General features: G+C 39.4%; 1 protein-coding gene across 1 annotated transcript in view; it reads right to left on the bottom strand.

Annotated features, from left to right (window-relative positions):
- The window catches only part of SLAMF6 (SLAM family member 6), a 43,203-nt gene that overhangs the window by 16,054 nt on the left and 10,878 nt on the right, over positions 1-16,271 (bottom strand). Inside the window, exon 2 of the mRNA XM_058536873.1 lies at positions 11,213-11,362. Within this exon, the coding sequence (XP_058392856.1) occupies positions 11,213-11,362 (150 nt within the window). The remainder of the gene's footprint in view (positions 1-11,212; positions 11,363-16,271) is intronic.

Consider the following 16,271-nt stretch of genomic DNA (forward strand, 5'->3'; position numbering starts at 1 on the left):
TCTTAGAAGGAAACATAGGAGTAAATCTTCATGACCTTGGATTTAGCAATGGATTCTTAGATGCAACACCAAAAGCATGAGCAACACAAGAAAAAGTAGATTGATTTGATTTCACCAAAATTAAAACCCTGTGTGCATCAAAGGACATTATCAAGAAAATGAAAAGACAACCTACAGAATGGGAGAAAATATTTGTCAATCAAATATTTGATAAGGGTCTAGTATTCAGAATATTTAAAGAAGTCTTACAGGTCCACAACAAAAAGAAAAATAATCCAATTAAAACCAGGCAAAGGACTTGAATAGACATTTCTCCTTTCTCCCTAAAGAGAGATTCCCATTTCTCCCTAAAGAGATACCTTTACATCTACTAGGATGGTGATGATAATAATAATGATAAAAAATAATAATCAGGAAATAAGTGTTGGTAAGGATGTGCAGAAATTAGAACACTTACACATTGCTGGTGGGACTATAAACTTGTGTAGGCTTTGTGGAAAACTATTTAGTGATTCATCAAAAAATTAAGCATAGAATTATATAATCCAGTAATTCCATTCCTAGGTGTATACCCAGAAGAATTGAAAACAGGTACTGTAACAGATACTTACACACAGATCTTTATAGCACCACTATTTGCAAGAGTCAAAAGGTGGAAAGGACACAAATGTTCATCAATAGATGAATGGATAAATAAAATGTGGTACATACATAGAATGAAATATTATTCAGCAATAAAAAGGAATGAAATACTGATACATAAGACACGAATGAACCTCAAAAACATTGTACTAAGTGAAAGAAGTCAGACAGAAAAGTCACATATTGTATGATTTCATTTATATGAAATGTCCAGTATGGATAACCCCATAGAGAAAGAAAGCAGATTGGTATTTGCTGGGGGCTAACGGGGAGGGAGAAATGGTAAGTGAGTGCTTAATGGGAGCAGGATTTTCTTTAGGGGTGTTGAAAACGTCTTGGGTAATAGAAGTGGTGGTTGCACAACATTGTGAATTTACTAAATGCCACTGAGTTGTACATTTTAAAATTATTATTTCATGTTTTGTGATTTTCACCTTAAAAAAAGATAGATAAGAAGTCTGAGTGTGGATGGAGACATGACTGAGGCTGGATCTGGAGTGAGAGACTGAAAACCTAGAGGCATGGAAGTCTGGGGGTCACAGTGGGAACAGACCACAGGTTCTGGCAGGTGGAAAGACACAGTTGTCCTTGAGGATAATGACAAAATGTAAAACAGTTCTCTGCTTGTGGTGAGAAACAAGAAGCATCGAAGGTGTGGATGATTGGTAAGAAGTGGATAATGCTGCTCAGGGGACGGAGAGTCAGTGGATTACAGTCTCTTATCTTAAGAACCTGCAAGTTTTTGGCTCAAAACCTCAGAATCATTTGACTAGCCCACAATCACCGTCTCTGCCTACATTTCCAACCACTGCTCTTTCCTGGACATCAATACCTGTATCTGCTTCTTAAAAACACACTCAAATAATTAGTTCCTATTTTTCCCTCCTTCCAACCTTGATATGACTGAAGTCCCATGAAATCTAGAGCCTTGCCACTCAAAGTGTTGTCCATGGAGCAGCATTGGGGTTACTGGGAGCTTGTGACCAATACAGAATCTTAGTCTCCATCCCAGATTCAGCATTGTAATAGGATTCCCTAGTAATTCGTATGCATATTAATGTTGGACAAGTTCCCGTTAAGAAAGACTAAATGGAGAAACAAATGAGATTCATTTTCTCCAGGGCATGGTGATGCCTGATTTCAGTTATACCTATTGGCATTATCTCTCAACATGGTTTATCCTTTCAGCTAAATTTTCTAAAAGGAGCAAGTTATGGTGTTGGACCCACTGGAAAGAATGTAGGCTGGCATGAGTCATCTTCCTTCATGCTTGTTTTCAAGATTGATTTTATTTGTGCCCCAGTGGTTTTCTTTCCCATGCTCGATCACTCCAGACTCTTCTTCTCTTCACCAGGGCCTTTGCACATGTGATTCCCTCTGCCTAGAAGGCTTCTTCATCAGATTTCTCCCCTGTTTGATTCTCATACCCTTTATTATTTTTTTTTAAAGATTTTATTTATTTATTTTTCCCCCAAAGCCCCAGTAGATAGTTGTATGTCATAGCTGCACATCCCTCTAGTTGCTGTATGTGGGATGCGGCGTCAGCATGGCCGGAGAAGCGGTGCGTCGTGCGCGCCTGGGATCCCGACCGGGCCGCCAGAAGCAGAGCGCGCGCGCTTAACCGCTAAGCCACGGGGCCGGCCCTCTCGTACCCTTTAAATATCAGATGAGATGCTACTTTTCCAGAAAACTCTTTCCATATCACCTCATCCAAATAAGACATTCTTGTTTTTCTCTCCCATGGTCCCTGCCTATTTTGTTCCTAGCATCACATGTTGCAATTACATATACACATGCACGTGAATATGTAGCTATGTGTAAACTAAGTAACGTAGTGAGGTGGTTATGAGCATAGACTCTGGAGACAGGCTCCCTGATTCCCAACCTTGGCAATTGCTGTTTTCCTCCTGGGCCTCAGAACACCTGTAAACACATTCAAGTATGTTTTTTTTTTTCCTGTAGCACCCACAGAGTCCCCTCTTCCCCTCAGCTGTGTGACATTAAGCAAGTTACTTAAGTGTCTGCGGCTTATTTCCTCTTCCTTGAGGTGGGAATAAGAATAGTGTATATTTCACACGGTCAGGGGAATTTTAACATTCAGAATATTTAAGTCTAGAGATGGGTTCAATTTTGCAAGGAGGTCAAAGTGAGGGAAAGACATGGGTCTCTGCTCCCAGGTCAGGGAATGGCACTTGAATATATAAATGAATTCTTCTTGCTACATCTTATACATATTTCCCAAGGTTCTGCCCTTCTTCCACTCTGCTCCTTAGCTTCACTGATTATTTCTTGCCGTGACTTCCAAGTCTCCAGCCTCCACCCTACCTATAGTCCTACATTTCCAGCTACTTCCAGGAAATCTCCTCATGGATATTGTCACCCAGAGAAGTCCCTAAAACATTTTCCATGTCTAATACTTTGTTTTTAAAAATTGTGCTTGCTTATAGAAGCCAAGACAGAACATTGCTAGGTGGCCAAACCACAGAACCAGTCCAAGCCAGAAAGATCCGAGAGGGTGATGGGGTGCCGTGCACAAAGGGAAATGTGTGCAAAAAGTGCCATGTGCAAAAGGAAACGTGTGCAAAAGGTGCCATGTGCAAGAAGGGAAGATCTGCCCATGCCTCAAATGCCCCTGCCCTGAGTGATGACTCGGAGACCGCTCCCCTTTTACATCCCAGTGGAACCCTGCTTACCCTCCCTTGGGGAGAAGGCGTTTTAGAGCATGAGCTCTGCCTCCTCTATTCATTGATCAATGAATCAAGTTTCTGCTCTGCTAGTCCGAACCCGGTCTCCCTCTATTGGCGCAAGCGGCTCCAGGCAAAAGGATCGACTTGTGGGTCCCCTGTCCCTTAGAGCTTGGTAACAAATATGGCAACTCTGTGGGATTGAAATGGTTGCTGGCTCCTCTCCTTGATTCCGGCCTCTTGGTTCCCAATGGGTGAAGCAATGGGCTGTGGTAGCACATCCTGGGCTGACTCACCTATGCTGCTGGAGGCTTGTGAACGAGATGGAGATTAAGAATGTTCTGCCCTGTGCTTGGCCGCTGGACTCTCCCCACTGACTCTTACCAAACAGCACCTGAGACCACACTTAGACTTTGTCGTCCGCCACTTGAGTCGAGTCAAGAGGGATCTCCTGTGAGCCAATATAAAGTCTACCTTAGGTTTAACATCAGAACAGGGTGTGTGCACGCAGGCAGGGCTGAGGGAGAAGAGGGGCTTCTCCCCAGGAAAGAACCGAGGGAGCCTCTCTGGGAGCAGTTTCACTGGTCCCTTAATGGAGCCCCTCTCTGGAGGACGGGTACCAGTCCATGAGGGACGGACTGGGTGAGGGATCAGGGATGCCTAATTACAGTTGGGGGTCCCTAACCCTCACCACCAAGATGCCTCAGTGGGAGGTTTAGAGGTGGGAAGGAAGTAAGAACAGCTGTTCAGGGTTTTTGTTTTGTGTTTATCTTTGCTCTAATCTTCTAACATGACCAGCCAGGAATGATGGGTTTTATGTAAAGGTGATTACATCTCTTATGCCTGATTGTATTTTAAATTTATATTGTAAGGATAAATGTTGTGTCTCACTGGGAAACGTTTCTCTCACCTGATATGTGAGGGCATATAAATCTACCCTTCAAGCAATGTTAATTAAGCATTGTAAAGGAGATCTCACTTTAAAATGGTCAAATTCACTTCAAAAACAACTATAAAGATGATCCTTACCACAAAAAGAAAACAATCTTTGGATCAAGATAAGCCAGATAATTTAAAATTACAGTGGCCATTTTGGGGCTCCTTTGAACCTCCAAAAGTTGTACATTGGCTATTAGAAAGAATGTTCCATTAGGTAAGACAATTTAAGATGTGCGCTTATTAAGTCATTGCTTTTACAGACACCCCCCTAATCTACCTTCGAAGGAGGACCCAATATGAGTTCCTCCCAGGGTCAACGAGAATCTGAGAGATTTTCTGGGAAACCGCTACCCTTAAACAGTCAAGGGGAAACTAAAAATAATAAAAATTAATGAAGTTTTTTAATGCTGTCAGGAATAGTGTTTGTCCTAGCTGAAACTTCACAAGGTATTTGAAAGTATTTAGTAACTTGTGATCAGAAATTTGGCCAAATTAGAAGCTTATATTTAAAACCTAATAGTCCTTTGATAAGAACTAACCTTCCTGTTAATCTAAAAAACTTGTGATCTCTCCAGGAACTATTATCTAGACCATCCCAGATTCCTAAGACTGAAAGGAAGAAAGAAAGAAAAAACAACAACAGGGAAAGAAGCTTTTGGAGATACAGACTGCTATGGAAGCACCGTTGCCCCAAAATCTAAGGAAAAATTTTAAAACAGAGGCTACAAAATCTTTTTTGTATCTGTCTGCTGTTTATGGGTGTGTGTCTCTCTCTCTCTATGTTATAAATGTCAGATATTTTTCTACCTCTAGATGGTATGGCCAAATTTAAGAGCTTTGTTTAATTGGCTTAAAGTAAACCTTTCCATAAATTATTTCTAAATGTAATAGAAACTACCCAAATGTCTTTCAAGTTAGTGAGATATGAAATAATCTTTGGTAAGTAAAACTTTAGTTAAGTTTGTTGCTTTGATTAAAATAGACGTGTCCTCAGAGTTATCAGCATTAGATATGATGTAGATGTGCAGCCTTTATTAGTCAAATAATGTCATATTATCTCTGTTATAAAAATGATTTGCAAAAGTAATAACTTAAAATGATAGCTAATATCTTGTGAAATTTTATAGGCAATCTAAATAATTATTAGGAACAAATAAACTAAATAGATGCGAAAAAGATAAAAGTTTTTGGGCAAACTTTTAAACAATAATTATGAGTCGTGGCATATGTATTTAAAATAACTTCCAAAATCTCTTTGGTAACTTGAAACTTTGAAGTTTTGCTAGGTGAAATTAAATGATAAAAAATTCAGTGACTACCTAGGTTATTTCCTAATAAGATAAAACATGGAAACATTATTGCTAAACATGTTTAAGTTTATCTACTTTTGGCTTTTTATTACAGAGAAACTAAAGTATGTTTGAGTCTATTAGTAAACATGTCTTGTATTTTATTAAAAGATTGTACTATGAAGTAGCATGATTCTAGAAATTATGAGGCATTTATGAACTTGCCAAGCCACAGAATGCCATTGTAAAAGACAGTTTATAATTGCTTTCTTCTCAGTTTTCACTAAATGTTAAGGTCTATAAGGGTTAAAAATTCTAATATGCAATTAAAGCTACTAAAATTTAATGAGGAAAACATCTTTGAATTCAAGGAAAGTAAGATATATGTTTTCAGTAAAGAAAGTATAAATAATGGAAATATTTTTATTTGTTTTGTTAAGAAAGATAAATTTGCCCTAAGTACTGGGAGGGAAGAAAGAAAGCATGGGACAAATTCTGAATGTAAATAGAAAGTTATAGAAGGTTTGTTGAAGAGGAACCCTGAGAAAAGAGTTTTGTGCATGGTCAAGTTGGCTAAGATTGAAGTAAATCTAATTTAGTCAATGAATTTTAATATCCAAAGTTAGCTGGTGCAAAATTAGAATTTGTCTTTTTTCCTTCACTTAATGGGATAATTTTCTTGAACTCTCATTCTTCTCTTGATAAAGAGATTGTGAAAGGTTTTTTCCTTTGAGTAGTCTACCAGAAGGGTAGGAATTTTATGTTTCATCAAAATAGATTTCCTGTATTGTTTCTATCAGTTCTTTAATCATAGGTGATAAAGTTTTTCTTATAGCTATTTAATTTTCTGTGTTTGCCTGAAAGTCTTTAATTGTCATCATGTTTAAATGGATAACTAAGCATTGTTTCATGGGAACCTAGGATATTATGTTGCTAAATGCTATTGATATAAGTGTTTTAAAAAATTATATAACATTCCTAAAATTCTGATCTCACTTGGTTGTCAGTTATAATTCTACTTATTATCTTAAAATGTTATATGTCACAGAAATAACTAAGATTCTTGTCAATTGCCATTTTTAAGTCTTTTGTCATTTATAGATGGTTATTGTTTCACTCTGATGCTTTTGCAAATACATTTCATCTTTGGAGAGATTCATGGAAAATACCCTGACACTTACTCTAGAATACAGGTTTCTGATAAACTTTCAGATCATAAGACTGAGTTGGGTAAGAAATTACAGAACTCTAATGGAGAAACTGATGATTTCATGCAACTGCTAACAAAAGATCAAGAGTTGATTACACAGGGCTGAATGAACTGATGAGGATGATGAGGATGATTATAATTTTTATAACTTTGTTTGAAATATTGCTGAGTTTTTAATGTTTTGTTTTTCCAGATTTAGGAACCCCTTTTCTCTTAAGCTAACTATGACTTATAGCACTTTGGTAAATGATACCTTTGTAAGCAGAATTGAAACATTTATCTTTTTCTCCCTACCTGATCCATCTAGAATTTGGAAACTCTTAGTAATGGCAATATAGTTATCTGCATAAGTTCAGTAAGAATCTATCCTCCTTATAACAGGACACAATTGGATACTTTGGTTATATCACCAAAGCTTTGACTGGAATGTCACATTTGAGAGAAACATACAGACTCAGATATGACAAGACAGCTAAGGAACAAAGATTGGACCTTATGGAATAAAGCCACTTGGAAATATTGGCCTGGTATCTTGTTTACAGGGTTTCCATCAACCTTAGCAGGTGTGTAAAGAAGGTCACTTCTCTGACGAGCAACCTCAGGATATTTTGTGGAACCTCAAGAGAAGAGAGGAATCTATCCAAATCTATTGGTAAAACTGGTGGAGTCTGATGACAAGTCCTTGGCTTTGCTTTCCTGTGAGAGGCCTTTAAAGCTCAACCTGAGATTCCTTATGAAAAGTTTCAGCAAAGCAGATTTAAAGGAGACTATATGATCAATTGCTATTCTTGCTGTACTTATGTAAATAATTGGGCCAAGTTTATTGGAACTAGACTTATTTTACAAACCAGTTAGTCTTAATTTGGCTATCTTTGGCAAAAAAATGAAGATGATTTTAGAGAGAAAAGTTATGTTTCAGTGGAAACTATAATACACAATTATGGATATTAGATTCTAGTTCTGTTTATTATCTTTGAGGTTTCTGTTTTCTCTCTGTAAACTGGACTGGATCTTAAATTCGTCTAGTATCCTCAAATATCTGGATACAAATCTCCAAACTTACTAGCCAGAGATGTAATACAGTGGGGGTATCAGGGGCCCCAGAGAACAAGTGGTTTATTAAACCTTTAAGCTACAAATTAGGTGGAAAACAGTTAACCCATTCCTTTCTATACATGCCAGAATGCCCTATTCCTTTGCTGGGTAGGGGTCTATTACATAATTAGGAGTCTCCATTTATTTGAAAGGGGACCAATTGGAAGCAAATGTCTCCTTAGCCTTTGCTCACCAGCTGATAATGCTCCTGACAAAAGGGACTGAGTCAAACGATTTAAAGGGAGACAATGGAATTACTAGAGGCAAATCCCCAAGTTTGGGCCCAAGGAACAGTGGGATATGCTGTCCGAGTGGACTCTATAATTGTCGAACTGAAATTTGGGTACAAGAGTCCAAATGTTAAACAATATCCTCTGAGACAGGATGCCCTAAACAGCATGGCCCCTGTCATAAAGAACTTGATTGATCAAGGCCTCATCAGGCCATGCAAATTGACATGGAACACTCCAATTCTTCCATTAAAAAAGCCAATTGGTGAATACCGGAGGCACATGAGAACAACTAGAGTATGCCCTTCAGGTAGAGGAAAGAGTGAAGGCACTCACAGCATATGGCAGGTCCTGCCAAGCCCCCATGGACCTGGCCCTCCATCCCTTTCAGCCCAGTGATTGGGTAAACCTAAAAACATGGAAAACTGGGAGCCCACAGGACCAGCTCACTCCTAAGTGGAACAGGCCTTATCTGGTGATTCTAACCACTCACTCTGCCCTCAAATTACAGGGAGTCATCCCTCGGGTGCAATATACCTGAGTCAAAAGAATCCCTGAACTGGAAGACTTGGAAACTCCAAGCCATCCTGATTTCTCCTATGAGCCCCTCTCAGACCTGATGCTCTTATTCTGGAGACACAAAAATAAGTCCTTGGTGGGCTGGCATTCCACCCCTGTGGAGGTTCTGGGACTCCTTCTTCTGTCATCTCTCATAACTATCCTTATCATCACCCTGACTTGTGCTCCCCTTGGAGTACCTATATCTAAAGCACCACTAGGCTACAAAAAGGCTAATTGGTTAAACGAAAAAGGCCAACCAGAGCTAACAAAACAGATTTGGAATGGGGTTAAACAAGATCTTCCCAGCCTGACTTGGTTTCTACTACCCTTTGTGGGCCTCTGGTGGCTATTCTACTTCTTCTACTCTTTGGGTCTTGCATCCTAAACTGTCTCATTTCCTTTGTTAGCAAAAGACTAGAATCTATTAAAATCCAAATGGTATTAACCCAGGGATATGAGAGGTTGGGGTTCCAACCTGGTGACAACCAAACATATCTAAAAGTTGCTAGGGGTAAATTCTGCTCCTCTTTGGGCCCTATAATTATGTCCCTGGCTAATTGGAAGTAGTTACAAAAGATGAGCTTTCGTCCATTGCTCCTCAAGAATGAGGAGCAGGACATAGTCAAAGAAGGGATTTTGTGACTCAGAGAAGTCCTAAAACATTTTCCATGTCTAATACTTTGTTTTTAAGTTGTGCTTGCTTATAGAAACCAAGGCAGAACATTGCTAGGTGGCCAAACCACAGAACAGATCCAAGTGAGACAGTTCCAAGATGGCGATGGGGCGCCATGTGCAAAGGGAAACGTGTGCAAAAGATGCCAGGTGCAAAAGGAAATGTGTGCAAAATGTGTCATGTGTAAGAAGGGAAGATCTACGCAAGCCCCAAGCACCCCCACCCTGAGCAATGACTGGGAGACCCCTCCCCTTTCACTTCCCATAAGAACTCTGCTTCCCTTCCCTTCAGGTAGAAGGTGTTTTAGAGCATGAGCTCTGCCTCCTGCATTCATTGATGAATGAATAAAGTTTCTGCTCTGCTATTCCAGACCTGGTCTTGTTTTATTGGCCTGAGTGGCTCCGGGCAAAAGGACTCACTTGCAGGTCCCTGGTCCCTTAGGGCTTGGTAACAATATCACAGTGATATCTTAAAATTAGTAGGTCCAAAATTGAACTCACCTTCCTCTCCATGGCTGCTCCCTCCTCCCTCCAATTTTGTTATCTTCTTTGGCTACCCTGTCTGAAGTTTCACTGCCCACCCCCCACCATACTTCATATCTCCTTTCTCTGCTTGATTTATTTCCTACTTATCATTTATCACTATCCAATATATTATTTCACTTATTTAGCTTCCCTGCTAAAATGTTAACTTCATGAGGGCAGGAATTTTTGCCTGCTTTGTTCACAATGTATTCCCCAAAATTTGAACAGTGTCAGGCATCCAGTACATGAATAGTTATTCACCTACTCAGTAAATATTTATTGGATGACTTAATGAATTCTCCCTTCCACTCATTCCCATTGCCGGTTAATCTAGTTAATTTTACATCTATGTTGACTCTTGCTTCTGTCCTTCCTCTTGTCTTGTTTGTTCGACTGTCAGTTTTTTAGAAGTGTTGTAAGAACTCGCCACTTGGTGGCTAATGAAATTTGGGCAAGTTATTTAATTGTCTTTGTTCCTCATTTAGAAATGGGAACAATAATAGTACAGTCTCATAGGACTGTCATGAGGCTTATGTATACAACACGTGTACAGCATTTGGCTCAGTGCCTGGAACAGAATGAGCACTCAATGAATATTAGCTATTTGTATCTGCTACCCAAGGCTATTCCTGGGTACCTTTCCTATCTCGTCTCCTGCCCTATCTGTCCCTGAATCCTCTACTTTGGCCTCAGTGGACCACCTGTGGTTCTGGAAACATGACATGTTTTCCACATAACGACAGCAGGGAACAAGAAGCAGGCAGGATCAGCTAATTCCCTTCTCTCTGCCATATAAAGTACTGCTGGACTAGCCAGCCCCTGATTTGCATCAGAGGAAGGGAGAGCTGGAGAACTCTTTTTTATTTTTTACAGTAAGCAAAATCTAAGAGGACTATTCCTAGTGTTTTAGTTGGGTTCAGAAGTTTTGGCTAAACTGAACCAAAGATTTTCAATATTTTAGATGAGAAGAGTGAGAATCTGGAAGAAGAAGTAACCTACCTGAGGTTACACAGCAAGATAGTAGCTACTTTGATAAGATTATTTTCCTAATCTTAGTACTGTTTATACTACAACATGCTGGTCATAAACCCCAAAAAGTCTTATCTTAGAAAAGCTCATTTCCCGTGCCCCAGCAGATAATTCCCTTAATGCAGAAAGATTTGAAGTTGCTAACTCTGAAGCATCTCAGGCCTTTATCATTCTAAGTTGAGAGGAGGTGGCAGTTTATCGGGCACCACTGCGAGCCCCATCCGGTCCCTTGGCAGAGAGACAGACAGACACCTCTGTATAGGTAATTTAGATTGAGCAAGCTGCATAAAACCAGGGAGTCACTCTGTGACTACATGGATCTGCTTTGGCATTTACCTGGAGCAAGGCAGAAGACAAGTGTGAGAGACTGGAACAGCCGGATCATGCTCTCCGCAGTGGCGACTGGTGCTGGAGACCTCAAGGCAGGCAGCGTTCTTGCTGTTTTTTGCCATAAATTGAAAGTGTTCTTACTGAGACTTCCTCTTCCTCTCAGAGGCGTGGTGAGACCTCCTTCCTCCCTCTTTACAGTCCTTATTTTATTTTTTTTATTATTCTATGTATGTTTTTCTGAGCAAAGTACAAAGATCTTGTGTGCAATATGAATTGGAGTTTTCGCTTTCTATTTGTACACTTTTTTTCATTTTTTCGTATTTTTTTTACTGTGGTAAAACAACCTAAATTACATATTGTGGTTTTGTAACCTAAAATTTGTTGTTTTAACTGTGCAATTCAGTGACATTAATTATATTCACAGTGTTGTGCAATCACCAACATTATCTGTTTCCAAAACGTTTTCATTACCTGGGATATTGTGATATATAAGAAAAATATATTTGGTCGTTCAAATGACCAAATATGTGTTTCTCATGTATGTTTGGTCTTCCTCCACAGTTCCTGGCTCACAGCTCCCAAAATGCTTTGAATTTCATGAGGGACTAGAGCAGTGGGAACATCTTTTGTTATACTGTTTGGTGTCTTATCCTCACTTCTTGAAATCTCTTCAGAGCCATAGAGGGGAAATAGATGTCTTGCTATTCGTAGCAAGCCCCTTTCCCCCACAACTGGGTTTATGTTAATGAGGTGACTTTTGGACTGCACTTAAGGATGGAGGCTGTTTGCCAGGCAAGTATTCCCACCTCCTGACCTCTGGGGAGGCAAGAGGGGCTGGAGATTGAATCAGTCGCCGATAGCCAATGGTTTAATCAATCATGCCTTTCAAAATTTTATTTTATTATTTTTTTGAGATCACATTGGTTTATAACATTATATAAATTTCAGGTGTCCATCATTATATTTCAACATCTGTATAGACTACATCCTGTTCACCACCAAAAGTCTCGTTGTTATCCATCATCATGCACGTGTGCCCTTTATGCCCTTTGCCCTCTGCCTGCCCTCTTTCCCTCTGGTAACCACCAATCTGTTCTCTGTATCTATGCCTTCTTTGTTTATTTATCTTTCACACAATGAGCCAAGTCGTAGGGTAATTGTCTTTCTTTGTCTGACTTAATTTGCTTTGCATTATACCAAGTTGTTGCAAATGGCATGATTTCATCTTTTTTATGGCTGAGTAGTATTCCATTGTATATATATACCACTTCTTCTTTATCCATTCAACTGTTGATGGGCACTTAGGTTGCTTCCAAGTCTTGGCTATTGTGAATAATACTGCAGTGAACATAGGGGTGCATATGTCTTTCGAATTAGTGCTTTTGTGTTCTTTGGATAAGTACCCAAAAGTGGAATGGCTGGATCATTTCTATTTTTAATTTTCTGAGGAATCTCCCTACTGTTTTCCACAGTGGCTGCACCACCAATTTACATTCTCGGCAGCAGCGTACGAGGGTTCCTTTTTCTTCACATGCTCTCCAACACTTGTTATTTCATGTGTTTTTAAGACTAGCCATTCAATCATGCCTTTCTAATGAAGCCTCCATAAAAACCCAAAAGAACAGCGTTCGGAAAGCTTCTGGGTTGGTGAACATGTGGAGATTTGGGGAGACTGGTGCCCTTGGAGAAGGCATGGAAGCTCTGTCCTCTTTCCCCATACCTTGCCCTATGCATCTCTTCCATCTGGCTTTTCCTGAGTTATATCCTTTCATAATGAAATGGTAATCTGGTGAGTAAGACGTTTCCCTGAGTTCTGTGAGCCACTCTAGCAAAATAATTGAACCCAAAGAGGGGGTCATTGGAACCTCCCATCTACAGCCAGTCGGTCAGAAATCCAGGTGATAACCTGCACTTGAGACTAGCATCTGAAATGGTGGTAGTAGGGGGTGTGGACAGCCTTGGGGGACTGAACCCTTAATGTGTGGAACCTGATTCTGTCTCCCAGTAGTGTCAGAACTAAGTTGAACTGTAGGACACCCAGCTAGTGTCAGAGAATTCCTTGTTGGTGTGGACCACCCTATGCCCTCACATTGGAATTGGGTGCAGAACATGATGTTACTCCAAACTGAATCCTTGTAACTGTCAAGCAACGATTCCCTATTTCCTCTTTCCCTCAGCCCCTGCTAAAGTAGTCTACTTCCTGTCTCTATGAATTTGCCTAAACTAGATACCATATGTAAGTGGAATCATACAGTATTTGCCATTTTGTGTTTGGCTTGTTTCACATAGCATATGTCTTCAACGTTTATCCATATTACAGCATGTATCAGAATTTCATTCAATTTTTTATGGCTGAATAATATTCCATGATTTGTATATATCACATTTTCTTTATTTATTTATCTGTTTATGGACAGTTGAGTTGTTTCTACCTTTTGCATTTTGTGAATAATACTGCAATGAACATTGGAGTACATGTATCTGTTTGAATCCCTACTTTCAATTCGTTTGAATATATACCTAGGAGTGGAATTGCTGGGTCATATGGTAATTCTATGTTTAGCTTTTTGAGGATCCACCAAACTGTTTTCTAGGCTGCACCATTTTACACTAGCACCAGCAACATGTAATTGTTCCAATTTCTCCATGTGCTTGTCAACATTTGTTGTTTTCTATGTTTTGGATAATAGCCATCCTGGTGGATGTTAAGTAACATCTCATTGTGGTTTTGGTTTGCATTTCTTTAGTGATTAGAGATGTTGAGCATCTTTTCATTTGCTTGTTGGCCATTTGTATTTCTTCAGAGAAATGTATATAAAAGTCTCTTAAAATTTGTTTGTTTGGGTTTTGTTGTTGCTGTTATTGAGTTGTAGCAGTTCTTTTTATAGTCTAGATATTAATTCCTTATAAGATATATGATTTTCAAATATTTTCTTCCATTCTGTGGTTGTGTCACTAGATAGTGTCTTTTGATGCACAAAAGTTTTTAATTTTGATGAAGGCCAATTTATCTATTTTTCTCTTTTGTTGGCTGTGTTTTTGATGTCATATCCAAGAAATCATTGCCAAATCCAATGTTATGAAGATTTTCCCTTATGTTTTCTTCTAAGAGTTTTATAGTCCTAGCTCTTATATTTAGGTCTTTGATTCATTTGAGTTAATTTTTGTATATGGTAAGGTAATGGTCCCACTTCGTTCTTTTCCATGTGGATATCCAGTTTTCCCAACACTATTGCTTGAAAAGAGTGTCCTTCCCTATTGAATGTTCTTGGCATCCTTGTCAAAAATCATTTGACCATCTACTCAAGGGCTTATTTCTGAGCTCTCTGTTTTATTCCGTTGGTCTCTATGTCTGTTTTATGCCTGTCCACACTGTTTTGATTAGTGTAGCTTTGTAGTAAGTTTTGAAACCAGGAAGCGTGAGTCCTCCAACTTTGTTCTTTTTCAAGATTGTTTTGGCCATTCAGAGTCCCTTGAGACTCCTATGAGTTTTAGGATGAGTTTTTCTATTTCTGCAAAAAACATTGTTGGGATTTTGATAGGGGTTGCATTGAATTTTTAGATCACTTTTGGTAGTATTGTCATTGTCACATTACTAAGTCTTTCAATTCATGGACATGGGATGTTTTCCATTTATTTTGTCTCCTTTAATTTCTTTGAGTAATGTTTTGTAATTTTCAGTGTTGAAGACTTCTGCCTTGTTGGTTAAGTTTATTCCTAAGTATTTTATTCTTTTTAATGCTATTATAAATGGAATTGTTTGCATAGTTTCCTGTTTATATTGTTCATTGTTAGTGTATGGAAACAACTGTGTGTTGAGTGTTAATTTTGTATCCTGCAACTTTGTTTAATTCATTTAGTAGCTCCAATAGTTTTTTTTTTTGTTTGTGGAATATTTAGGGTTTTCTATATATAAAATCATGTCATCTGGAAACAGAGATAATTTTACTTCTTCCATTCTAATTTGGATGCTTTTTCTTTCTTTCTTTCTTTCTCTTTTTTGTGAGGAGATCAGCTCTGTGCTAACATCTGCCAATCCTCCTCTTTTTTTGGCAAGGAAGACTGGCCCTGGGCTAACATCCGTGCCCATCTTCCTCCACTTTATATGGGATGCCTCCACAGCATGGCTTGCCAAGCAGTGCGTCGGTGCGTGGCCGGGATCCGAACCGGCGAACCCTGTGCCGCCGGCAGCGGAGCGCACACACTTAACCTCTCGCACCACCAGGCCCGCCCAGCCTTTTATTTCTTTTTCTTGGCTAATTGTTCTGGCTAGAACTTCCAATACCCTGTTGAATAGAAGTGGTGAAAGTGGGTATCCTTATCTTCTTTGTGATCTTAAGGGAAAAGCTTTTAGTCTTTCACCATTGAGTATGATGTTAGCTGTGGGTTTTTCATATATGGCCTGTTATGGGCTGAATTACAGGTGTCTGACTTATGTATCCAATCAGTCATTTCAGTTGAAATCAGGAATAGAGATTGGGTTATCCAGGAAAGATCTGTGCAAGACCCTCTTGTCTGATGGCTTGGACCTCTGTGAATTGCCTGGGAGGTCAACAAGATTTTTGAGAATTTTATACCAGCAGAACTGCTGTCAGCTTGGACTGAAGAGGACAGAGACAGGACTAGATGAAGGAAGACCATCAGACTTCTGAGATTCTACAAGAGAAGCCAACAGAGCTATCCAGCTGCAAACATGCATTTTCCACCAAGAAAAGGGAAAAATGATCCCAAAGGTGGTCAGGAGGTTGGCAGGGTTGATACTGCCACCATGGGCTCTAGTGCACAGGTGCATGGATCAGGGCTGTTTTATCCTCAGTTCCAGAGTGGTAGGGCCACTTCCCAGGGCTTAGAAAATGTACCTGGTGGGCCCAGAAGGCAGGGCCACCCAGGTAGATCCAGAGGACAGAGCATGAAGCCAAAGAGGAATAGTCTCAAGTCTTGAAATCTAATACAATTCTGTCCTGCTATGGTTTGCACTTGCTTGAGACCTGTGACTGCTTTCTTCTTTTATATTTCTCCGTTTGGAATGAAAATGTCTATCCTTTGTTTGTTCCACCATTGTATT

Source organism: Diceros bicornis, chromosome 4 (assembly GCF_020826845.1).
Source record: "Diceros bicornis minor isolate mBicDic1 chromosome 4, mDicBic1.mat.cur, whole genome shotgun sequence".
In the NCBI taxonomy this organism is placed as follows: Eukaryota; Metazoa; Chordata; class Mammalia; order Perissodactyla; family Rhinocerotidae; genus Diceros; species Diceros bicornis.